The following is a 26925-nucleotide window of genomic DNA, read 5'->3' as shown; positions in this document are numbered from 1 at the left end:
GATACATTAGAACAGCATTGCAACACAGCACTGCATATGGTGCATGTGTGCAAGCATTCCTGTCCTGACTTCACCTCTACCAATCTAGGGAGGAACCAGGTTGAAGCAGGATGTTCAAAATTGGAGAAAAAGGTCATAAAATTGATCATCCTGCTCCTAGCTTCTACTTCAGGACAAGATTGATAGACCTGTGAGAGAAGATGAGTGCAGGTGTTGTGTTGTCCATAGAAATGAGGAAATATGAAATTGTACCTTAAATAATATCACGCAACAGAAGCAGAACAATGTTTCTTGGAGACCATGAGCTAGATCCTGCTGCCGTGAATAGCTGTAAAGTTCCAGTCCATATGTGTGCCCATTACGTTTTGTTCATTCCTTTTAATGGATGTAAAATGACGGAGAATGAATTCAAATTAGAGTAAACGAGACTCCATGCCAGGATGGCAATTTTGGAACATCATCCCTTAATGGTTAAAAAAAAACAAAGTGAGAGTCAATATGCATAGAAATATAAAGCAAAGACATAAGAAGGAGGTAATTTCCACACCAATAAACAGGTAGATTGCAGTTAGTAACATATTAAAGATTTAAAAATCCAAATTCTGATTCCAACCCACCTCCCAACCCGCCCACACATGGTTTTAACGTGCAACCAACCCATTCCCAGAAAGCCGGTTAGCTGTTAAAATATTATAATGAGGCATGAGTGTGCCACATATCTAACCTATCTTCCAGATTTAACCTTGACTGGCCGGGGGAAACCCATCGGCTAAAGGGAGAAGGGGACAACTTTGGGGAAATGGTAAGTACCATTTGCAGCACTGCAGGAGTGCTTCCTTGTTGCCCATTCAGCTTACCTGCTTTCTTGCCTGACATCAGACATGCTGCTCAATCCAAAGAATCCTCCTGGGATCAGACCTCTGCTCAGCTTGGTAACTCCTCCCCTCCCACAGCATAATCAGACCATACCCCAATCGAAGACCTGCACCTCTACCTCATTCAATCCCATTAGCCCAGCTGCATGCTCCTAGGCTGCATTCTCCGACAGACCTTTCCACACCAGACAGGGAGCCAAGCCTATTAATCCATCTAGCTACTGAGCATAGAATCTGCTTGGAACTCCTCCCCCCCCCACACACAAAATACCTGCCCACGTAATTATGAGGACCAGGAAATTAGAGGAACGTTACTGAAAAAGAAAGCATTAAGAAGAATTAAAACTCATCGGCAAACACCAAATGAGTAGGGTTTTCAGTCTAATGGAGTTTGCATAAAATATTTTAAGCCCCAAAATTGATGAGCATAGACCTTGTGAGATGTTAAAGATTCAAAAACCTGAAATATAAACTCACCCTGGCTGAAAGCTGTATTACACCCACCTTTGTGTTTTAATGGAGGCAGGATGGAGACAGGCAACCAACCTGCTCCTAGGGGGTGGGTGGCTCATTTCAATATTTTGTTAAGACTGAGTGCTTGGTATTTCATCATCCTTCCACATTTAACCCGGGCTGGCCTGGTTTCCCAGACCTCAGAAAACATGGCAGCTAAAGGGAATGAGGATGGCTGCATCAAAGAAGCAATTGTTTTTTCAGCATTGCTTGTAGGCCAGGAAGAACCTGGGTACTTCCCCGAGCTAAACTGCTCTCCCACCCCCAACCACTCCCCCTCAACCCCTGTAATCACCGACCTTCACTCTTTACCTTCATCCTGTCTCCCGTACCCCTGTGATCAAGCATCAACCAACTAAACTGCGCTGCACCCACCCCCACCTCTCCCAAACCCAATCTTTACCTTGCAGCATGAAAGCTCGCTGATCCTTGGCTGTGGCCTTTCTGCAATTAAAATTGGGGATGCACAAAAGGCCAGAATTAGAAGAACCCATATATTTCAGCGGGTTGGAGGAAATTATCAAACTAGGGCAGGGTGAGTCCATGAAGACAAAGATGAGAATTTTTAAATGGAGTAAAATGTCAGGGTCAAATGAATGTATATTTCACTACTTGCTACCCTGCCATGGAGCAGAATCTTTGGCGAGAATGTTCCTTTTAAGATTGCTGAAGGCACAGACGTAGTTGCTGAACTCCTACCCATTCAGATCTGATGGAAGGTCATTGATCTGAAAGGTTAACTCTGTTTCCCTCTCCACACATGCTGCCTGACCTGCTGAGTATTTCCAGCACTTTCTGTTTTTACTTTCTTCCCATGCAGTATTGTGCTATCTGACAAACAAGTTATGTTTCTGTATGATAAGGATGCGGCCAGCAGAGTTTTGAATATAGTAACGTCCTGCCTTTTTTAACTTTCTTGTTGACACATCCGCTTACCCGCTCTGAAACCTTTGTACACCACGTTTGATTATCTGCGGTTTCTTTCCCAGAGGCGCGGCAGCCATGACAGAGCAGAGACTTCAAAACGTTTTAACAGGGGCATGTTGTCGAAGTCTCTGCAAATGGATTCCTTCCATTAGTCTTGGCCATATACATTTAATTCTCTTCTTTGAGAAGCGGTCCCTGGACAGGCTGCAGCTGAAGTGCTGCCCGAATGGAGAGATTAACCTAGAAATGTCCGAATCTCTCGGTCCAGAACTGCAATAACGGCTTTGTTCAATTTTGAAATGTTCACTGATTGTGCCTGCCAGTTTTGAGGTGATTCCTTTTTTTCTTAAATGAGGATTGTCTCTTTTTAAAATTTGTAACCAATGCTTGGTATTGCTAAGAGACTCCACCCATTGTCATATGCAGGCACTGTACCACAGTTTGAGGTATATTAACTACACAAACCAATGCTGCCCTTGCATTGCTGGAACCTATCCATTGAAAAGCATGTTCATCGTTCCTGATTTTGCTGTTTGTGAGATTTCGTGGGAACGTAACTCCCGTGAATAGCAGGACTTTTATCATAAAAGGTGATCATGCAAGTAGAATTATGTGCTTTTTCATGGAGGGCTATTGAATATAGAAGCAAGAAAGAGATGTTGAAATTGGATAAGGAATTGATCAGGCCACAGCTGAAGCTTTGTGTGCATTTCTGATCATACTGTTATAGAGGATACCGGAGCAGTGGAAGAAGCATAGTAAAGAGTCACAAGAAAAAAATGAGGCATTTCCACTGGAACAGAGAAGGTTCTTGGAACTTTTTCAATTATGAAAGATTCTACAATAGTTAATAGTGCAATATTGTTTCAGTAGTTAGTGAATTAGCATCAAGGGGACAGGACATCAGAGAGTAAATGGTAAAATTAGAATTTTCTTCACACACTGGGTTAGGAAAACATGTGGGCCTCAATTTGTCCAGGCTTTGTTGGCTCAAGGCCACTATGTGACCGACAGGACGAACGCACATGTTTCTAGCTGGATTTGTGCTCTCCACTATATTAGGTAAGAATAGAAAACATGAGTTGCCAGTGGCACGATGTGAGGTGAATACGTGCGCGAGGTGGCTCCCGCCGGAAACCTGACTTTTCTAGCTTTTTTCCTGGCACCATGGGCCTTTATCTTCTCGGGAAAAGTGTGAAATTTGGTTGTGTAGAATTCTCTCTTTAAGATATCCAAGAGAGACAGAGCCAAAAACAAATTGGGCCGAAACTCGTCGACTGACTCTGAAGCCTCTCAGAGATCTACTGGAGGTAAGGTGGCGGAGTCAGTATCCTCTCCAACCACTCCATTAAAGGCCAAAACTCTCACCAAAACTTTGGCAATCGAGCTTCATAAACACTGACAAACGGGTGGCATGGTAACACAGTGGTTAGCCCAGTTGCTTCACAGCTCCAGGTTCGATTCCTGGCTTGGGTCACTGTCTGTGCGGAGTCTGCACTTTCTGACGTGTCTACGTGGATTTCCTCCGGGTGCTCCGGTTTCCTTCCACAGTCCAAAGATGTGCAGGTTAGGTGGATTGGCCATGCTAAATTGCTCTTTGGTTGGGTGTGATTGCTGGGTTAGGGTGGAGGTGTAGGCTTGGGTAGGGTGCTCTTTCCAAGAGCCGGTGCAGACTCGATGGGCCGAATTGCCTCCTTCTGGACTATAAATTCTATGATTCCATGAAAACGTGTTAGTGGATCTTAAAAGATCAATTGAAGAGGCCTTGGCCTCCCTTCGTTTAGTTCTTGAAACCACCAGTAAGACTGTTGAAGCTCTTGAAGCCACAATTAAGGGCATGGAGGCCGCATTGTCGAATCATAGCGACAGGATCACCTCCCTGGAGTCCAGCCTTGTTTCGGTGGTCGAGGGTAACAAAACGTTAACAACTAAACTGAATTATCTGGAGAACAGATCCAGGGGATTGAATGTGCATATTGTGGGGTTGGATTGGATTGGATTGGATTTGTTTATTGTCATGTGTACCGAGGTACAGTGAAAAGTATTTTTCTGCGAGAAGCTCAACCGATCATTAAGTATATGAAAAGAAAAGGAAATAAAAGAAAATACATAATAGGGCAACACAAGGTACACAATATAACTACATAAGCACCGGCTTTGGATGAAGCATACAGGGGTGTAGTGTTAATGAGGTCAGTCCATAAGAGGGTCGTTTAGGAATCTGGTAACAGCGGGGAAGAAGCAGTTTTTGAGTCTGTTCGTGCGTGTTCTCAGACTTCTGTATCTCCTGCCCGATGGAAGAAGTTGGAAGAGTGAGTAAGCCGGGTGGGAGGGATCTTTATTTATGCTGCCCGCTTTCCCCACTAGCGGGAGGTGTAGATGGAGTCAGTGCATCGGAGGCAGGTTCGTGTGATGGACTGGGCTGTGTTCACGTCTCTCTGAAGTTTCTGGGCCAAGCAGTTGCCATACCAGGCTGTGATGCAGCCAGATAGGATGCTTTCTGTGCTGCATCTGTAAAAGTTAATGAGTTAATGTGGACATGCCGAATTTCCTTAGTTTCCTGAGGAAGTATAGGCTCTGTTGTGCTTTCTTGGTGGCAGCGTCGACGTGGGTGGACCAGGACAGATTTTAGGTGATATGTACCCCCAGGAATTTGAAACTGCTAACCAGCTGTTACCGGAGGGGCTCGAGGGCCACAAACCTACTGAATATTTCTCAGTCATGTTCCACAAGATGGTGGGTGAGGGTGTGTTTCCACCGTCCTCCCAGATTTTGACCGGGCCCATCACTTGCTTTGACCTAAGCCTCGCTCTAGAGAACCTCCTCATGCGATGATAGCAAGATTTCATAATTTCAAAGAAAAGGAGATAGTTCTTCGTTGGGCAAGGGAGCATTGGGATCTCACGTGGGAAGGCCACTCAATTAGGCTGCACCAGGACATGAGTGTGGATCTTGCTGAGAAAAGAGCCACTTTTAATGGAGTGAAATCCATCCTGTACAAGAGTGGAGTCAAGTTAGGGATGATTTATCCAGCTCGCCTTCGAGTAACGTTCCAAGAAAAAGTCCACTTCTTTGATTCACCGGGAGATGTGGGTTCCTTTGTCCAAAAGCACAAGTTGTGCGCTATTTAATCTGTTTTATGACTCTGTGTACACGCACTTTGTATTTTGTTTCTTTTCATATTCGTTGTTTGGGTGTACACTTGATGCCTTTAGTTATATTTGAGAGATTTCTACTGTTTGTTTCTTACATTAATCTAATGTTCCTTTCTCTTTTCCCCATTGTTATCTGGCGCTACCTTTAGTCCCTAGCGTGGCGTTGTAAGTCAAATACGTTTTTACTCACCAGTTGGGAGTCTCCCTGCTAACAAGGAGTGTTAGTTAATGGGAGTGGTATTAGAGGGTTTGCTGCAGCTCATAACAATAGTTTTTTTTAAATTAGCTTAGAGTTTGTGTATAGTTTGGTTTTGTTAATTGTAGGTTTTAGGATAAGTTATTGTTGCCACCATTCCATTTCCTTTTGGATGTGGTTATACTCAACTGTGATGGGTGTTTTTGGGCTGGGGAGGGGGCATGGGGTGGGTGTTAGAGTTAGTTTGCTGACAGGGACAGCTGGCCTCCTTTTATTGAATCATCTGACTTGGCTCAGTGCCCATCTTAGGTGGATCTTTTTGCTTTATCCTAGATGTGTCCCTTGTTTAGTACCTCTTTGGGAAGGGGCGACTCCTGTTTGAGAGGTGGTGGGGATCTCCAATCCATCTGGTTACCAGGAACGTTAGGGGTTTGTGGTAGTCACCACTGTTGTATTATATTGTATATACTGCACTGCATACGAGGGTATTACGGTAAGGCCCCTGTACTACAGGTACGGAGGTAGATCCCTGCCTGCTGGCTCCGCCCAGTAGGTGGAGTGTAAATGTGTGTTCTCTCCGAACTGCAGCTATTTCGGCTGCAGCTGTAGGAGGCCACACATCTCTGCGTAATAAAGCCTTGATTACTCTCTACTCTCGTCTCGTTGTAATTGATAGTGCATCAGGGTTTGAACAGCTCTGTAAAACAGTCGAGAGTTTTTGCTCATCTCAAGAGCCTAAATTCTGATATTGTCTTTTTACAGGAAACCCATTTACATTCAAGGTTCATACCAGGGCCAGTGGCATGGCGATTTTAATTAATAAAAGAGTCCAGCTCTCTACTTCTCAGATTATTCCTGATCCCAGTAGTCGATACGTTATTGTTTGTGGCTCCCTGTCGAACAGCCCAGTAGTACTTGGCAACGGTTATGCCCCTAACTGGGATGATATGAATTTTGTTAACTCGCTGTTAGCTTTCCCCCTAACGCACCATCTTATTTTAGGAGGCGATCTAAACTGGGATTTGGACCCTAAATTAGATTGTTCTAAACCTAAATCTTTTGTCCCATCAGAGATGACCAGGGATTTGTCTCCTTTTATGGCTCAGAAGGGGTGGGTAGTTCCCATAGCACAGGAGGAGTAAATCATGGGTGCAAGTGCTCCTTCCCTGACCACCTTTCAGACCCTTATTTACTCCCTTTTTAACAAAAAATAAGGCTATTTAAGAATACTATTTACTTACCTCCCTTATGACAACTTTACTTTCTTGACCCTACTTTGTTTACTTAGATTACATTATTATAATGACCCTGACTTACACTTATTTGTGCTGTTTCTCAGCTATTCCTCTCCAAAAAAAAACATGTTTTACATTCATGACTGCTTCACTGTGATGCTGACTGTGAAGTTAATGAGGACTGGAATCCAACCTTGGTGATTATGAAACTGAGTGGCACTCCGCTCCTCCCCGGACTGAGACTGAACTCCGTGCTCAGTTTTTTTAGCTTCACCGTCTCCCAGTTTCACCTAACGCCCTGTTGTTCACCCAACTCCAAAAGCACTCTCGTTCAGCCAACAGGCACTCATCGTGCAGATCTGCTTTTCTTTGGGCGTGTAAGAATCCCAGAATCCGCAGCGTTCTATTCCAGAGAGATAGATGGACAAGGGGAACGTTTTGTTTTATTACTGGGCTGTTAACATTTTTAAAATGTAATTGTGGATCAGTGATCTCGGGTTGGATTCTCCAATCACGTTAAGCGATTGGCCGGAGAATCCACTTTTACGCTGGAATCGGGGGGCGGCGCCCTTTTTCCAATGCTCCACCTCCTCAAAAACAGCGTACTCAAGGAGTACGCCACACGCCATCGAGGCGGCCTTAGCACGTCACCTGAGGCCCTCCCCAGATGCTCCGCCCCCAACACCACTCTGAGGAACTCCTGCAGCGATATTCTGGAGCTGAGATGATTGACTTCTAACAACCATAACCATCTTCCTTTGTGCTAGATATTACTCCAATCAGCAAAGCGTTTTCCTCCAGTTCCCGTTTACTTCAGTTTTGTTGGAGCTTGTTGTCCATTTTTGAACCAAGGCTGTAATGAGGTCAGGGGCTGAGTGGCCCTGGCGGAACACAAACTGAGCGTCCGTGAACAGGTTATTGAATAAGTGTCACTTGATGGCATTGTTAACCACACCTTCCATCATTTTCTGGTGATGGGGAGTGCATTGGGGTGACAATTGGCTAAGTTGGATTTGTCCTGCATTTTATGGACAGATTACTACTTCCATGCCCCATTCCTGCCACTTCTGAGACCACAGCAACTCTATTATAATGAGGCCTAAGGTACAATGGGCGGGATTCTCCAATAATGGGGCTATGTCACCACACACGCGAGAAAACAGGCACGAATCACTCTAGTCTTTTTTCTAGAAAGTCCGGGGTGATTTTCCGGGCTAACACTGGCACTGTTGTAAACAGTTTTTTAAATGTTGGAGTGCAGTTTGGCAGCCCTCCGTCCAGTTAAATTTCTTGTTCTTCTTCAAGTGTTCTGTTCGTAGTGCGACCACACCACTAATGTTCGGCACAAATTTACGATAAAATCCATTCAATCCCAGAAATCTTAAAATTTCTTTTCTTGTTGTAGGTTCTGGATAATCCCAAATGGCCTGTATTTTGCATTGTGTCGATGTCCCAAAATATGTCCTAAATATGAAATTTGAGCTTTATCAAATTTGCTTTTTGCCAAATTCATGACTAGATTAGCTTATTTTAAGCATTCAGATAGTTTTTTATGTGTTGCAGATGTTCTTCCCAACTTTGACTAAACATATACACTGCACAGTGACTTAGACCTTGAATACCTTTAGCTACACAGCTGACATTGACGGCTATCTCCACCCACTGATTTCTCGAGGTTTTTTTCTGGCCTCCTGTCCACCTCCAGCACTAAGGCCCCCAGTCCTGCATCTGAGAATCTGAGAGCATGTATCCTACCACTAATCAGTCTTCTTGTATGTCAAACCTTCATCTCCAACCTCTTTCCACACCTGCTCCAGCCAGAATGTACCCCTCCTTAAGATACGCAGCCTGGCATTAAGTAATCTCGACTAGCTCACCTCACACAGACAGCTATTCAACAGCGCTTTTGGTGCAGGATGGTATACTGCCTTCATTTCAATTAGCAGATAGCATGAAGCTTGCACGATGCCTGCATTAGAAGGGTGTGAATTAATCACATATCGTGGTCCCTTTTCCTCATTCCTTGCCCTTTTGCAAATGGATCAGAGCACCACTGAACAGCACAACTAAATTATTTAGTATCATTCAGTAATTTATCCCCATGTATTGTGTTTAAGACTAACAAATATTTGTTGTTTTCAGCAATGGAGTTCCATGAAAATCTGAACAATATTGGAGTTAAAGAAGGCCTTAAAGGAAGAAAACTGCATAAAGCTCTTGAGAACTTTACTTGGAACATCACTGTTCTTAAGGTAATCAACTATTGAGGGCACTGACAGTACAAGACATGCCTGATAAACAATAAATTATTTTCTTGGCAGGCAAATAAAACCATAAAATAGGTTAATAGAATGTTGTGATTTATAAACAGAATTATAGATTGGTTACAGTACAGGAGGAGGCCATTTGGCCCACTGAGTCTGTGCTGAACCACTGCAGGAGTAATTCACCTGCTCTCACTCCCGTAGCCTTGCACATTTTTCCTTTTCAGATAATGGTCCAATCATCTTCTGATAGCCTCAGTTAAACCTGTCTCTTTCACGCGGTGCATTCCAGACTCTTAAGTACTCATTGCATAATTAAGTTTTTCCTCATGTCTCTATTGCTTCTTTTGCCGATCACCTTAAATCTGAACCTCTGATTCTTGATCCTTCATCACTGGGAACAGTTTCTCCCTATCTACCCTTTCCTGACTGCTTAGGATTTTGAATACCTCTATCAAATCTCCTCTCAACCTGCTCTTCACCAAGGACAGCGGCCAGAACTTCTCCAGTCTATGTAACTGAAGTTCCTTGAGACCATTCTCATGAATCTTTCTTGCACTCTCTCGAATGCCTTAACACCTTCCCTTAGGTTTGGTGCCCAGAATTGCACGCAATGCTCAAGTTGAAGGCAAGCCAGTGGTTTACAAAGGTTTCACATGACTTCCTTGCTTTTATATTAACGCCCCTATTTATAAAACGCAGGTGACTGCCCACTTTATTAACCACTCTCTCAACCTGTCTTGCCACTTCCAATGATTTGTGCACATTGACACCCAGGTCCCTCTGCTTCTGCATCCCCTTTACAATTGTATTCTTTGTCTCAGTGGGCGTGATCTAACGGAAAAGTTTCTAAATGTCATTTCAGGCGGGTTTGGTTGGGAGTTTCTCCTCGGTTCTATCGGCGAGTTCCCCATTGTCCCCCTCTGCCCTGTTCCTGACCACCCAGGAGCCTCCAATGGCCTGGAAGACCCCCCACTCCAGGTGCCGTGATGCCTGGTCCACGTTTGTGTGGACCAGTACTAATCGACCCCCTCTCACTGCGGAGCCAGTTAGATCACGGGAGGCCGTTAGATTGGGCTTCCATCTTTTTTTTTTAGGGGGGGTTCCCGGGCCGGGAAGGGGGGGAGGAGGGGGGGTTCCCTGGGCCAGGGGGGGGGGGGGGGGTTCCCGGGCAGAGATGGGGGGGTTCCCGGGCCGAGGAGGGGGTTCCCCGGGCGGGGGTTCCCGGGCGGAGGAGGGGGGTTCCCGGGCCGAGGAGGGGGAATTCCGGGGGGGGGGGGGGGGGGGGGGGGTTAGATTGGGCTTCCATCTTTTTTTGGGGGGGTTCCCGGGCTGGGAAGGGGGGGATAAAGGGGGTTCCCTGGGCCCGGGGGGGGGGGGGGGGTTCCCGGGCGGGGGAGGGGGGTTCCCGGGCAGAGGAGGGGATTCCCGGGCAGAGGAGGGGGGGTTCCCGGGCAGAGGAGGGGGGGTTCCCGGGCAGAGGGGGGGGGTTCCCGGGCCGAGGAGGGGGAATTCCCGGGCGGGGTGGGGGGGGGTTAGATTGGGCTTCCATCTTGTTAATGAAATGGAGATTGCCCTTAATTTGCTTCAATAAGCTTTGTGCCACACCTAGAAGGAATCCGGATCCCACCAACGGAAGCGGTCGGATAGATCGCAAACCACTCGGCGCCGGTCACGGTCCCCAATTTTGGCCTGTCCCTCGAACTAACAGGCCCTCACGAATCCTCACCGGGAGCAACACAGCCGTTAAATTGCACCCTCTGTGTTCTTCCTGCCAAAATTAATTACTTCATATACCTCTGCATTAAATTTCATCTTCCCCATTTCCGCCCATCCCACCAACCTATGTCCTCACAGTTCATAACACTTCCACGTTTTGTGTCATCTGCAAATTTTGAAACTATGTCCTGTACATCAAGGTCATTAATATATATCAGGAAGAACAGGGGTTTTAACACCAGCCTCTGGAGAACCCCACCATAAAACCTCCTCCAGTCTGAAAAAACAGTGCAACAAAATACAAGAGTAAAGAAGTAATGATCAATTTATAGAAAGAAGTAATGGCCATTTTACACAAAACATTGTTTAGGTTACAGTTTGATTAGTGTGAGCAGTTTTGGGCGCCTTGGTGTAAAAAGACTTATAAACCATAGAGTGTCTTAAGCACCGATTCACTAGAAAGATGCTAGAGATATAGTTACAAGGAGGGAGTTGAAGTACTGGGACTATATCCAACAGAGAACATTAAATATTGATTTAATCGAGCCTTAAAAAATGCTGAAATACTTTGACAGATTAAATGTGGAAAGATTGGAGAGTTGGTAACAAGGGAATGTCAATTTTAAATTATCACTAAAAGAGCAAGAATAAAACTTTATTTGCACAGAAAGATGGTGAAGCAGAGTTTGCTTTGCTGCAAAGAGTGGCTGTGAAAGACACCTTTGCAACTTTTATGAGAAAGCTATTTGAAGCATCTATGGAGAATGATCATGTCCCACTGCAGGACTAGTTTGCTGCAAATGAAGCCAGCCATTGTTGCAGGTAGGCCACAGGATGGGCATTCAGCTGTAAAATATAGAAACAGAAAATAGAAGCAGGAGAAGGCCATTTGGCCCTTCGAGCCGGCTCTGCCGTTCATTATGATTATGGCTGATCATCCAACTCAAGAGCCTAATCCCACCTTCCCCCCCCCATATCCTATGATCCTCTTCAAGTTCTGTGCCTAACGGCTTCTTGAAAACATGCAGGTTGGATTCTCCGTCAGCTGACACCAAAATTAGGAACGACGATTGGGCGGAGAATTGGTTTTGATGCCAAAATCATGGCGGACGCCGGGTTCACACCATATCACAATTCTCCGGTGCCTCGACAGCGCGTCAGTGCGTTCCACTCTGCACTTACAGTAAATTGCATATCATTAGTGGAATTTGCTGCGACGAGGTTCGCTTGTGCGTTTAAAAATCGGGAAACAAGCGCGGTGACTGATGAGGGAGAGAGGAGGTAGGACCGTGGGCTGCCGGTACTGACACTGGCTGGGGCGGGGTGGGGGAAGGCTTGGGCGGGCTGGTGACGGCAGGAGGGGGGCCAGGGTGACCCCCCCTACGGAACTGGGGCGGTGTCGAGGCATGGACCGCCATTGCCGAGGTCTGTAAGGCAGCCATCTTGCTGTGCACCCCACTGACCACCCACCTCCTGTCATACGAGGACATGCCGGACCGGGCATGCCGTCGGAGACTCGGGCTGAGCAGGGGGAGAGTACGACATATCTGCCAGATCATGGCGCATCTGGCACTGCGGGGGAATGGGGGAGGACACCCATTCACGATGGCCATCAAGGTGACGGTCGCCCTGAACCTCTACGCCATGTGGTCCTTCCAGGCGCCAAGTGGGGACCTGTCCGGGATCTCACAGAGTTCGGTGGACAGATGCATCGACATCACCACGGAGGCTCTATTGTAATAATAATATTTATTGTCACAAGTAGGCTTACATTAACACTGCAACAAAGTTACTGTGAAAATCCCTTAGTCGCCACATTCCAGCGCCTGTTCGGGTACACAGAGGGAGAATTCAGAATGTCCAATTCACCTAAAAGCACATCTTTTGGGACTTGTGGGAGGAAACTGGAGTACGCAGAGGAAAGACACAAGGAGAACATGCAGACTCCACACAGACACGTCGGGAATCGAACACAATGAACGTGCAGCTGTTGTGTGACCAAGAGATGACATCATGGGCGAAATTCTCCGTTATCGGCGGAACGTCCGCCGATCGGCGCAAAAAACGGCGCAAATCCGACTTGTGTCACGTCGGAAAAATGGGTCGAAAGTCTCCGGCCCGAAATGGGCTAGCAGCGACGTAACGGGATCCGCGCTTGCGCAGTGGTTCACGCCGTGCAGCGTCATACGCGCCGCACGGCGTGACGGCTCATAAGGCCGGGCTGCTCCCCCACACCCGACCGGAACACCCGACCGGAACACCCGACTGGATGGCTGGCCGCCGCTCAGCCCCGAGGTTCGAGTCACGGGATGTGGAGGCGCTCCTGGACGCGGTGGAGCAGAGGAGGGACGCCCTGTATCCGGGGCACGGCCGCAGAGTTGCCCCACGCCACAGCCGGCGTCTGTGGAGGGAAGTGGCAGAGGCCGTCACCGCTGCGGCCCTGACACCACGGACAGGCACCCAGTGCCACAAGAAGGTGAACGACCTTGTCAGAGCAGGCAGGGTGAGCCTCCCCATATCCCCCCCTCCCCCATATCCCCCCTCCCCCCATATCCCCCCTTCCCCCATATCCCCCCCTCCCCCATATCCCCCCCTCCCCCAAATCCCCCCCTCCCCCATATCCCCCCTCGAAATACCGGACAGTGACCCAGAGTGGATGGATGGAGACGAACCCCCACCCCAAAGTGCCATGTACTCAGAGTGGGACGAAGAGCACGACACAACGCCACTGCTGTCACCAACACCCTCCACCATCGCAGAAACACTCACCTCGGTTGGGCACTTCTGAGGCACTTGAGGCGTCTGGTACACTCACTGGTGCGCACAACACAGCCGTCCCGGTACAGCAGGTGGAGGTAGGAGCAGCAGAGGGGCCGGGCGGTCGGAGGGCAGCCCAGCCCAAGCGAACATCTGCCGCCCAGATGGATCCCGGGTTCCTGGAGTTATCACACCCACACATAGATCCGATGCAACCACCGACCCGGAGACGAGCGAAGAGGGTGACGGGCGGCTTGCGGCGGCTGCAGTCGCAGGTGGAGGAGTCCACCCGCGTCCAGGAGCTGGGAGTGGTGCCGGTCATGCGTGCCACCCAGGCTGACACCGCACGGGTGGCGTCCGCGGTGGAGGCAATGGGTGCGACGGTGTCAGACATGGGGAACGGTTTGCGAGGCCTGGGGCTTTCCGTGCAGGCGGCGTCTGTGGCCCAGGACATGGCTGCCCTCTCACAGGAGGCCATGAGCCAGTGCCAGCGCCAGATGGCAGAGGCGCTCAACGCCATAGCCCAGTCTCTGCAGGCCATGGCCCAGTCTCAGCAGGCCATGGCCCAGTCTCTGCAGGCCATCGCTGAGGGCATCGGCGCCAGTGGCCATGTGCGAGCCGGCGTCACAGACAGGGTTTGCCAACCCCCTGGGCTCCATGGCTGCAAACCTGCAGACCCCTGTCGATACCAGCACGGGCCTCCAGGACTGGCAGCGCCAGATGGCGGCGGGGCGTCGGATGGCCAGTCCGTTCGCATCCCCCACCCATGTAGAGGCCTGGGGGCCATCGGGCACCCCGAGGGAGGAGGAGGTGGTGTGGTCCATCCCGGCTCCCCCTGTAGGGGAGGTCCCGGTACACCGCGACACCTCGGACTCCCCCCCCCGCCCCCCCCTTTCCATCCCAGGTGCATCGGGTGGGCAATGGGCAGGACAGGCTGGCAGCTCGCCATCCCAGTCGCCCGGGCCGCAGCCTGGACCATCTAGGCCAGGACGCCCCAGGAAACGGCCGCCAAAGGGATCCAGTGTCAGAGGGCAGGAATCACAGGAGTCCACCTCCAGTTCTGCTGTACCGTCTGGGGAACCACGTAGACGTAGTCAAAGGGCCCGTAAGGCCAAACAATTAGACACTGAGTAAGTTGGCACGGGTGCAGGGCACAGATGAGTTTTAGGGGCTAGGGCACGTGCATGAACTCCTTTGGTTATTAAAGTCAATGTTACACCTACAGAAGCTGCCTTTGTGCTCTGTCCAAAGCATGCGGGGGTGTCATGTACGTTGAGCGCAAGTGTGTGTGTGAGGGGTGGTCTTACCTCAGCCCCAGGTGAGTCTGCCCCCTTCCCCCTGGGCCGCCATCAACATCCCCCGGGCAGAGGACGGGACCGTGCGCTGCAGTGTCACAGCCGCATGCAGGGATGGTCCGGGTGGATGCTGGTACTGTGGCCATGGGTCAGACATAGTCCAACGATGTAGAGCCAGGAGCTCACCGCAGGGCGGGTTGTCATCATCCTCCATGGCCTGCAATAGACACGCGTCCACCCGCAACTGTGTGAGCCCGGCCCGTTGTGCCGCAGGTGGATCGGCAATGGGGGGGGGGTGGTGTGCATGCGGGTGGGGTGGGTGGGGTTGGGGAGGGGGGTGAGGGTGCTGGGTGGGTGGATGGGTGGGGGGTGTGGGTGGTCGGCTGTTGCCATGGTGTGCGGTCTGTGGCCATACTACCCGATTCCCACGCCCATCTAGTCAGTGAAGCGGGCGGCGATCAGTCTGTCCCGTGCGCGCTGGGCCAGCCGGTAACGGTGGACAGCCACCCGCCTGTGTCTACCCCGTCTGCCCTGACCATTACCCCCATCCCCCTCATCTGGGGAGGACTGCGCCTCTTCCTGTTGCTCCTCCACTCCGCCGTCCTCTGCCTGCGGCACATCGCCCCTCTGCTGGGCTATGTTGTGCAGGACGCAGCACACCACAATGATGCGGCCGACCCTATCTGACCGATACTGGAGGGCGCCCCCAGAGAGGTCCAGGCACCTGAAAGGCATCTTCAGCACGCCAAAGCACCTCTCTATCACTCCCCTTGTCGCTACATGGGCATCATTGTAGCGGTTCTCCGCCTCATTGCGTGGCCTCCGTATAGGTGACATCAGCCACGATCCCAATGGGTAGCCCCTGTCGCCCAGCAACCAGCCCCTCAGCCGGGGATGGCGTCCCTCGTACATGCCGGGGATGGATGACCGCGACAACACGTATGAGTCGTGTACACTGCCTGGGTAATGGGTGCAGACGTGCAGGATCATCATGCGGTGGTCGCAGACCACCTGTATGTTCATCGAATAGGTCCCCTTCCTATTGGTGAACACGGCCCTGTTATCTGCAGGTGGCCGCACGGCGACGTGCATCCCATCGATCGCGCCCTGGACCATGGGGAACCCGGCCACGGCAGAGAAGCCCACGGCCCGGGCATCTTGGCTGGCCCGGTCCACGGGGAAGCGGATGTAGCGGTGCGCCATGGCATATAGGGCATCTGTCACTGCCCCGATGCACCGATGTCTGCGATATGCCGGACAGGTCCCCACTCGGTGCCTGGAATGACCCCGTTGCATAAAAGTTCAGGGCCACCGTAACCTTGACGGACACGGGGAGAGGGTGTCCCCCACCAGTGCCACGCGGTGACAGGTGTGCCAGCAGGTGGCAGATGTGTGCCACGGTTTCCCGCCTCATCCGGAGTCTCCTCCTGCATTCCCGGTCCGTGAGGTCCTGGTATGACTGCCGGGGCCGGTACACACGGGGCGCCCTCGGGTGCCTCCGTTGCCGTGGGGCCGCGACGTCCTCCTCCCCCTCCTCGTCCTGTCGGTCAGGTGTCACTCCAGCCTGGGCGGCTGCCGCCTGTCCCTCTGCGGCAGCCTGCGCCGCCTCTCTGGCACGCTCCTCCTCATCCTCCTCCTCCTCATCCAGGGCAACATAGACATTAGGGGCTGCCGCCACGGCGGCCAACATCGCTGGATGATCGGAAAACATGACGGCCTGGTGGGGGGGAGGGGAACGACGACATGTCATCATTGCCCATATCCCCTCCTCCCCCCAGCCAGGTGGCATGGACCGCATGGGTCCAACTGTTGGAGGCTGGCACCTGGCCAGGTGGACCAACTCACTTGCCTTCGCATCCCCCTCCCCGGCACGGACCCCCCATCCCCCTCCCCGCTACGGACCCCCCCCCCCCAACCTCCACCCCGGCACGGACCCCAACCTCCACCCCGGCACGGACCCCCCACCCCCCCAACCTCCACCCCGGCACGGACCCCAAACTCCACCCCGGCACGGACCCCCCATCCCCCTCCGCGGCACGGACCCCCCCCCCCCCCCCCCCAACCTTCACCCCGGCACGGACCCCCCCCCCCAACCTCCACCCCGGCACGGACCCCAACCTCCACCCCGGCACGGACCCCCCCCAACCTCCACCCCGGCACGGACCCCCCATCCCCCTCCCCGGCACGGACCCCCCCCCCCAACCTCCACCCCGGCACGGACCCCCCTCCAACCTCCACCCCGGCACGGACCCCAACCTCCACCCCGGCACGGAACACCCATCCCCCTCCCTGGCACGGACCCCCCCCCCAACCTCCACCCCGGCACGGACCCCCCCCCAATCCCCCTCCCCGGCACGGACCCCCTCCCGGCACTCCCCCGGAGCCCAGCCCACTCTAACCACCCCCTCCCCCCGCCGCACACACACACACACACAACCCGAGACACACCCCTCCTCACGCATTCAGACTGTGGCCACGCCATTGCCTGCCCAGAGCCAACCCCCCAGGCCGTCACTCACCTCCACGCTGGTCGGCGTGAACCTGGAGCACAGGGTCACGCTGATGAAAAGATGGTTTAATTTACGTCGACGTGAACGGTCATCACGTCGACGGGACTTCGGCCCATCCGGAAGGGAGAATATCGGCAGGCCGAAAATCGGCTGCCTTGCGCAGACCCGTGACATTCTCCGACGGCAGCGGCGACATTAACGCCCCGCCGACTTTTCTCCCTTCGGAGACTTCGGCAACCGGCGGGGGCGGGATTCGCGGCGACCAACGGCCATTCTCCGACCCGCTGGGGGGTCGGAGAATGACGCCCCATGTCTGTGCCCGATTCCCGGACAGCGTGCACAACGCCTTCAACCTGGCACACTCGACGGTTCCTGGCCGCTATTAGGCGCCCCTCCCCAGCTTGGGGGGGGGTTTGGCTTCCTATCTGGAGGCCAGAGACCGACGCAGAGACCTGCTATGATGATGCCCATGCCGCGACCAGAGCTGTTTTTGAGTGGTGGTGGTGGAATTGTGGTGTGCGGATGGTGGTGGTGGCGGGGGATGACACACGTGCCGTGGGGAACTGCAACTCAGCGGGGTCTCACTTCCTCACCCGATGCCGTCCTCTGACCCGGTGACTGCCCTTTCTTCGGGCCTGCCGACCACGCCCAGTGCCCTCTGCTTGCTGCGCTGAGGGGCTGCAGGTCCGCCGGCCCCGCTCTGCCCCCGACGGTTATGCGGCCTTCTCCTGGGGTGGGGGGGACGGGGCGGGAGGGGGACAGAAAACGACAGTGTTAGACAGTCCGACGCATGCAGCCCAGGGAGTGGGTAGCTGCCGTCTTCAGTGGCCAGGGCACCCGGCCATGGCAGCCAGAATGGGTGCTGGCATGTGGTGCAGGTGGGGGTTCAGCTGCCCTCCAGGTTGGGGGGGGGGGAGTGGTAGATGGTGTGTGGGATGGGGGTTAATGCTAGCGGTACAGTGCTGCTTACTCACCCTGGCCGCTCTGAGGAGGCCGTGCAGTATTTTTCCGGCACTGCAGGACGGTCCGGACGGTGTTGCCCACAACGCTGACCACCTCTGCCACCTGCGTCCAGGCCCAGTGAATGGCACCGGCTGGCAGCCACCTTCCCACCCGAGGTACAGGGCCACCTGCCTCTCCTCCACAGCATCTAGGAGGGCCTCCAGTTCCGTACCGGTGAACCTCGGGGCCATGCGTGTTGCTGCCATCTTGTTGGCTGGGATGGTGTGTGTGGGGAGTGAAGTGTGTATATGCGGCTGCAGCTTGTCAGCCTCCTTAGTGTCAATCACGCACCCTGTGAATCCAGCACCGTTTCCCATTGGAATCGATTGTGTTCCAAGTGACGCCGGTGGTAGCCCCACAATGATCGTTGAATCAGTCCAGGTGCAGCGCCTATTTTGCTGTCGTCGAAGTCCACGAAACCTGCCCTAGCGTCAATACTGAGTCTCTGAAACGGAGAATCCAGCCCACAATGTTTTGGCCTCAACTACTTTATGTAGTAGCAAATTCCACAGGCTTACCTCTCTGGGTGAAGAAATTTCTCCTCATCTATGTCCCAAATGGTCTACCCCGTATCCACAGACTGTGACCCCTGGGGCGAAATTCTCCCCCAACGGCGCGATGTCCGCCGACTGGCGCCAAAATGGCGCCAATCAGACGGGCATCACGCCAGCCCAAAGGTGCGGAATGTTCCGCATCTTTGGGGGCCGAGCCCCAACATTGAGGGGCTAGGCCGGCGCCGGTGGGATTTCCGCCCCGCCAGCTGGCGGAAATGGCATTTGGTGCCCCGCCAGCTGGCGCGGAAATGCGGCGCATGCGCGGGAGCGTCAGCGGCCGCCAACAGTTTCCCGCGCATGCGCAGTGGGGAGAGTCTCTTCCGCCTCCGCCATGGTGGAGGCCGTGGCGGAGGCGGAAGGGAAAGAGTGCCCCCACGACACAGGCCCACCCGCGGATCGGTGGGCCCCGATCGCGGGCCAGGCCACCGTGGGGTCACCCCCGGGGTCAGATCGCCCCGCGCCCCCCCCAGGACCCCGGAGCTCGCCCACGCCGCCTGGTCCCGCCGGTAAATACCAGCTTTGATTTACGCCGGCGGGACAGGCAATTTCTGGGCGGGACTTCGGCCCATCCGGGCCGGAGAATTGAGCGGGGTTCCCGCCAACCGGCGCGGCCCGATTCCCGCCCCCGCCCAATCTCTGGTACCGGAGAGTTCGGCGGGGGCGGGATTCACGGCGGCCAACGGCCATTCTCCGACTCGGCGGGGGATCGGAGAATGACGCCCCTGGTTCTGGACACCATCGGAAACATCCTTTTTGAATCTACCCTGTCTAGTCCTGTCAGAATTTTATAGGTTTCTATGAAATCCACCCCCCTCATTCTTCTGAACTGCAGAAAAAGGATGATCTGTTTCTAGAACAGTCATGTCTGCTCTTTCTTGAAATCTCACCTCATTTGTGTTTGTTGAACTCAAAGAGTTGAAAACATGGTCATGAAATTATGAAGATAGCTGTTGATCTGCTGAAACCAAATTCTAGAAAAAGTACTCGCAGACCAGAGAGAGTTAAAAACTACTGCTCGCTTATTTCACAGGTCACATTGAATTTAATTTCATATATTTTCGCTTCATAGAATAGAGCTACAAAGTTATAATTGTAATAGAAAAATTGAACAGCTCTTGCAGAAACAATTGCGTCTCTCAAACTGATTAAAACGACAGATATAACAATGTCATAGAAAAAAGGAATAATAACGGATAGACAATATTTGGAGCTTTTCATACAGTAATATTGTTCATGAAAGATGAATGAAAGTCATTTGTGACCTAGGAAACCCATTGTTTTCTTTTACAGCCAGACTTGATGTAGGTTACCTGAAGGATTTTCAAACTAATGAACAATAATATCGCTAAGTGCATATGCACTAATGCTATAACCTACAGCTTGAATCATGTCCTTTGTCCCACTGGAACAACAAATGCATAGTTAAAGATAATTTCTGTCATGAGGCTAAAGATTTTAACTTGTGTTGCATCACTCGTCAGTCAAAAATATTAACCTCAATTTTTACTTTCGAGCTTTTCTTTCTTTAATTCAATTTTCATCCATATTCTGCTAGGATCATGATCCCAGGGACAACAGCAGCCCTTCTGCACCTCGCCATATTTTTTGGGATGAGCACAAATGTTGTTATCAGGTTATTTGATTTTGGAATACATCATGACTGGGACCCAACATACTCACAGGAGTCATCCACAATAGTCCACGTTCTAGCCAGAATCATTGTGCAAGAATCAAAAGCAGGAATTTTGGGTGATTGCTCTCTCCTCCCTAGCCCAGGAACACTGCTTTCTCAGCTGATATCACCTAACTCAGCATAGACTGAGAATCAAACCTAACTTGAGAGATTTAGATTTGCCTTTACACATTAGACCATTTAAACAGTCAAACTGTAATGTTGTAATGGAGGCTGGTTTACAGTGTTCTTGTATTCAGTACGGTGAAAAGGTGCCACGGGTTTCTTTAAAGGGTACTTATTGGGCTGGATTCTCATTTGGGAGACCATGAGCAGGATTCTCCGGCCTCCGACGCCAAAATCGTGTTCGGCGATCAGCCGGAGAATCCAAGTTGGCCCCGAAATCGGGAGCGGCGCCGCTTTTTTGATGCTCCTCTCCCTTCAAAACGGCGTTGGGACGGCCTCAGGACGTTACCTGAGGCCCTGTCCCCGATGCTCCGCCCCCGACAGCGTCGGTCACTCATGATATTTATTTTCGTGAACTCGGCGTGGCGGCTGCGGACTATGTCCAGCGCCGCCACAGTCGGTGGAGAAGCCGATCCGCGGGCAAGGGGAGCTTTGGCGGCGGCTGGTGGGGGGTGGTCCGGGGATGGCGAGCCTGGCATAAAGGGATCACTATTTGGCAGGCCGGGTCCGCACGCCGCCGGCACCACGTTGCACGGCATGGCCGCTGCAAGCCGTCGCCGTGTGCATGCACGGCCACGACCCGGCAATTCTCCAGCCATATCCACAGCTGGGGCCGGGTGCTCGGCACTGCGTGCCTGCGAGCCCCCCACCAGACGGAGGAACGGTGCCCGTTTTGCAACATTTTTTGGTTGTAAAACGTCACCGTTTGCACGCCGGCGTCAGCACTTAGCCTCAGAATCGGAGACTCCAGCCCCTCGTTCTCCCACCGGAGCTGAATTGGTTTTTTTTGCGCTGGCGTTGGGAGCGGAACCCAGAAGGAATTCAGTGTCCCTTGCAAATTTATGCATTGCGGGGATCGCAAGGGATTCCTTTGTGAATTACTGCCATTTTGAATGGGCGGCCGGAGAGCGAGGTCTGGCGGCTGTCCCCCATTCAAATCCTGCCCCCCCCCAATAGAGAGGAGCAGCCTCTTCCCCAACCCCCCCCCCGCACCAAGGGAATTGCTGTGTCACCGCCTCCCGCCAAAGGATGCACGCATGGAGGTGACCCGGCCCACCCCAACCAGAGACCCCCATCTGACCCTCCACCAGAGATCTCCATCACACCCCCTATAAGATCCCCCACCAGAGTCTCCCCATAACAGGGAACCCTCCCCAGAGCAGGGAGCCCCCCCCCCCCATAACAGGGTATCACCCATATCACAGAATCTCCGCTAGCAGAGAACCCCTCATAACAGAGAACCTCCCTCATAACAGAGAACCCCCCCCCCCTATAACGGGGAACCCCCATAACAAGGAATCACCCTCCCTCCCCCCCCTCCCCCACCCCCCTCCGGCCTATCAGCCACCATTGTCTGGAAGCGAAAGAACAGTCCAGACTGAAACAGTGAAAAAAGAATCACTGCTGTTTCACTCACTTGTCCCTTATACCTGCTGTCTCAGACAGATGTAACTTACTAGAAAGCAAAAACCGCATCACAAGGCTTTAAACCCCCTCAAATCCTTTGATCTGAAAGGCTTCTATCATTTCAAAGATAAATAACTTTTAATCGCCACTAATTGACAACTTCCAGACAGCCAAATGTCGGGGTTGTTTATTTTCATTTCCCTTCACAATGGATCTCAAGTAGCCTGCTCTGAAATTAACCACAATGTTTATAAACATCTAGCTATGATTGACAGCTCCTGACCACATCAAAAGCAGTTAAGTGCTTTCTGCTGAGGAAAAGAGGAAGTGAAAGCATCTAACTTCTAGATATTTATAAACATTGTGATCAGTTTCACAGCAGGCTGCTTGATATTCATTCAAACGTGAAGGGAAATGGGGTCTCTGGTGGGATCTCTGATGGGGGATCTGGTGGGGTCTCTGATGGGGGTACTGGGGATAGGATGAACAGCATTTACATTGTGGGAGGGGGTGGGGCCCTCCGATGGACTTTGGGGGCAGTTACCCTAAATGCCTATCCCCTTGGCCCACCACGAGGTCCACCGCATCAGGGCCTCGCTGACAAATACTTGTACCAATCCACGCCCTCATGAATCCCAGTTATTTGAACAAGTAATGAAAATGTTCCAAATGTTTTCAGAATAACAAATGAATCCCAGTTAAAATAGAACCATGGAATTCCTATAGTGTAGAACGAGACCATTCGGCCCATCGAATCTGCACCGATCCTCTTTAAGAGCACTCTACCTAGGGCCCACTCTCCCACTCTATTCCCATAACCCCACCTAATCTGCACATCTTTTGAAACTAAGGGCAATTTAGCATGGCCAATCCACCTAACCTGCACATCTTTGGACTGTGGGAGGAAACCCCCCGCCCCCCCCTGATTGCGGGTCCCATGATCAGGCACCGAGTGTCTTTGAATAGGGACAGACAACCCCCCCTCTCAAACACCCCTGGAGTCTGCAAGCAACACCAACAGGGTCAACCATGAACCTTCTTGCCACAGACTTAAAAAGGCAACAGTCTCCCACCTGATTAAATGCCCCTGCCCACCAAACCTGCCACAGGGGATGGCTTTAAATTCTACCCAGTGTGAGTCCATGAGCTCATTACAAACATTTTGCAATGTGACAGTGGGTGATCTCTTACTTGTCCTAAGTAGAAGGTTGCAGAGTTGCATGCCTGAGTGGAATCTTAGCACACAAAGGATGTTTTGATATTAGCACCAAATGATGTTGTCTGTGCCTTTTATGTTAATATTTTTCCTTCACGTTGCAACATCCTCTCACTTGCCATCTGTTTCATATAGTTGTTTTCATTCAGCATGATCAGGCAGCCCAAAATAATGGATTTGTCCATAATCATTACCAATTTATTTATGTATTCATCATACTTCAGCTGTCACACTTTCGCACATGTAAACGTCCGTGTCACAGGTAAAGATTTTCTGTTAAAATGAAAGCATTCAATTATCTTCTGATCTGCAACTGATGGGGTTAGTCACTGTATTTCTAAAAGTTTAGAAGGAATCTATTTTTTAAATGCGGAAAAAGATACCAGGGGCACGATTCTCTGACCCCCCACCGGGTCGGAGAATCCCCGGGGGCTGGCGTGAATCCCGCCCCCGCCGTGTCCCGAATTCTCCACCACAGATTCGGCGGGGGCGGGAATCGTGCCGCGCCGGTCGGCGGGCCCACCCCTGGCGATTCTCCGGTCCGCGATGGGCAGAAGGGCCGCCGCTGTCAACCCACGCCAGCCGGCGTGGATTGAACCACCTTTCGAACGGCGGGACAAGGCGGCGCGGGCGGGTTCCGGGGACCCAGGGCGATCTGGCCCCGGGGGGTGCCCCCACGGTGGCCTGGCCCGCGATCGGGGCCCACCGATCCGCGGGCGGGCCTGTGCCGTGGGTGCACTCTTTCCCTTCCGCCTCCGCCACGGTCTCCACCATGGCGGAGGTGGAAGAGACACCCTCCACTGCGCATGCACGGGGATGCCGTGAGCGGCCGTTGACACTCCCGCGCATGCGTCGCACAGCAAAGTCATTTCCGCGCCAGCTGGCGGGGCGCCAAATGCCTTTCCCGCCAGCCGGCGGGGCGGAAATCACTCCGGCACGGGCCTAGCCCCTCAAGGTGAGGGCTCGGCCACTCAAGATGCGGAGAATTCCGCACCTTTGGGGCGACGTGATGCCGGACTGATTCGCGCCGTTTTTGGTGCCGGTCGGCGGACATCGCGTTGATTGTAGAGAATCCTGCCCCAGATTCTCCATTTTAAAGACTTCGGGCTGGATTCTCCGATTTTGAGGCTATGTCCGGAGCATGGGCAACATTCTCCGACCCCCCGCCGGGTCGGAGAATCGCCGGGGGCTGGTGTGAATCCCGCCCCCGCCGGTTACCGAAGTCTCCGGCACCAGAGATTCGGCGGGGGCGGGAATCGGGCCGCACCGGTTGGCGGGCCCCCCCGCTCGATTCTCCGGCCCGGATGGGCCGATGTCCCGCCGATAAATTGCCTGTCCCGCTGGCGTAAATTAAATCACCTACCTTACCGGCGGGACAAGGCGGCGTGGGCGGGCTCCGGGGTCCTGGGGGAGGCGCGGGGTGATCTGGCCCGGGGGGTGCCCCCACGGTGGCCTGACTCGCGATCGGGGCCCACCGATCCACGGGCGGGCCTGTGCCGTGGGTGCACTCTTTCCCTTCCGCCTCCGCCACGGTCTCCACCATGGCGGAGGTGGAAGAGACTCCCTCCACTGCGAATGCGTGGGAAACTGTCAGCGGCCGCTGATGCTCCCGCACATGCGCCGTCCCGAGATGTCATTTCCGCGCCAGCTGGCGGGGCAACAGAGGCCGTTTCCGCCAGCTGGCGGGGCGGAAATTCCTCCGGCGTCGGCCTAGCCCCTCAATGTTGGGGCTCGGCCCCCAAAGATGCAGAGCATTCCGCACCTTTGGGGCGGCGCGATGCCCATCTGATTGGCGCCGTTTTGGGCGCCAGTCGGCGGACATCCCGCCGTTTCGAGAGAATTTCGCCCCATGTGTCTAGTATTATGACGAAAAAGTCGGCACCGTCCACGCACCAATGCTCCACCCAGTGGGTGGCTAGCAGCCACGCCATGTAAAGTCCCCGGCTTTACCTGCAGATACGGAAGGAGAATTTCCGTGGTCACGCATGCGCACGGCGGCAACCTGCGGCGGTAGCGCTATACAACATGGCGCTGGCCGCGTGCGGACCCTGCCTGCCAGATAGTGTCCCCCTGTAGCCCCCCTTTCCACCCCCCCCCCATCAGTCTCTTCAGCCCACCCAGCCAGCGTAACGACCCCCCCCCCGCTCCCCCCGACTGTGGCACTGCTGGACACAGTCCGCAGCCGCCACGCGAGGTTGACGAAACCTCAGACCACAAGTGATCCATGCCCTCGGGAAGTCGGCCCATCGGGGGCGGAGTATTGGGGGAGGGCCTTCAGAGACGTCCTGAGACCGTCCCAATGGCGTGCGACGTACTCACTGACGACGCCGTTTTGGGGGGCGGAAAAACGCCCCCGATTCCGGCACGAAACGGATTCTGCAGCCAATTGCCGAATGCGATTTGGGCGTCAGCAATCGGAGAATCCAGCCCTAAGTGCTGACGCCAGGACGGAATCGGTGATGTTCTACAACCCCGAAAGTGGCGCCGGTCCCGGAGCGATTCAGGATCTGTTAGTGGGCTAGCACAGGCACCACATGGAACTAGCGCAATTCCAATACACAAAGAGGATCCATCCGCCAGGATTGCGATTGGCACTCGAGAGGCTGACAAGCTGCAGCCACATGTAAGCACATGCACTCCCCGCACAGACTCATTCCAGCCAACAAGAGGGCACCCTGAAGAGCAGCACACCATCTCACCGATGCGGAGCTCGAAACCCGGCTGGATGTCGTGGAAGAGAGGCGGGACACCCTGTTCCATGGGGTGGGAAGGAGCTGCCACCTGCAGCCGTATACCAGGCCTGGGCGCAGCTAATGGAGGCCATGACCACCATGGGCCCCACCACCAGGACTGGATACAGTGCCGGAAAAAGTTGCACAACCTCCTCAGGGCGGCCAGGGTGAGTAACCAGCATCATACCCCTGGCACCAGCCCCCACCCCACACACCTCTACCCCCCCCATCCAGATGGCGACTGAACCCCACCAGCCGACAGCCTGCTCGCACCTCATCCTGACAACACATGCCACCACCTATACTGCCCGCCATGGCCAGGCGCCCAGCACACACGGGCCACTAGCTACCAACCCCCTGTGCTGCCCACACCTGACTGCCTCACACTGTGCATCCCCCCCCCCCCACACACACACACACACACACACACCAGGAGAAGGTGGCGCACAACCACAGGGAGAGAGAGCCCAGTGGACCTGCGGCTCGTCACCAGCGCGGAGTGGCGGGCATTGGAACTGGTCGGTGGGCCCGGCGAGCGGGCAGTCGCCGTGGCGGAGGTCAGCATCGGAAACCAAGTTGTGTAGTTTCAAGAAGGAATTTGAAATAGCTCTTGGGGCTGAAGGGATCAAGGGAAAAGAGGGGAACGTGGGATCAGGGTATTGAATTTGACAATCAGCCATGATCATAATGATTGGCGGAGCAGGCTCGAA

The 26925-nt window shown here is 53.1% G+C and overlaps 1 protein-coding gene across 1 annotated transcript in view; it reads left to right on the top strand.

Moving 5' to 3' along the window:
* Positions 1–26925, top strand: part of plcl2 (phospholipase C like 2) — a 442931-nt gene that overhangs the window by 397814 nt on the left and 18192 nt on the right. Inside the window, exon 6 of the mRNA XM_072508755.1 lies at positions 9044–9153. Within this exon, the coding sequence (XP_072364856.1) occupies positions 9044–9153 (110 nt within the window). The remainder of the gene's footprint in view (positions 1–9043; positions 9154–26925) is intronic.

This window comes from Scyliorhinus torazame, chromosome 6 (assembly GCF_047496885.1).
Source record: "Scyliorhinus torazame isolate Kashiwa2021f chromosome 6, sScyTor2.1, whole genome shotgun sequence".
NCBI classification, from domain to species: Eukaryota; Metazoa; Chordata; class Chondrichthyes; order Carcharhiniformes; family Scyliorhinidae; genus Scyliorhinus; species Scyliorhinus torazame.
Note: the sequence above shows the minus strand (reverse complement) of the source record. Positions and strands in the feature narration are given on the sequence as shown.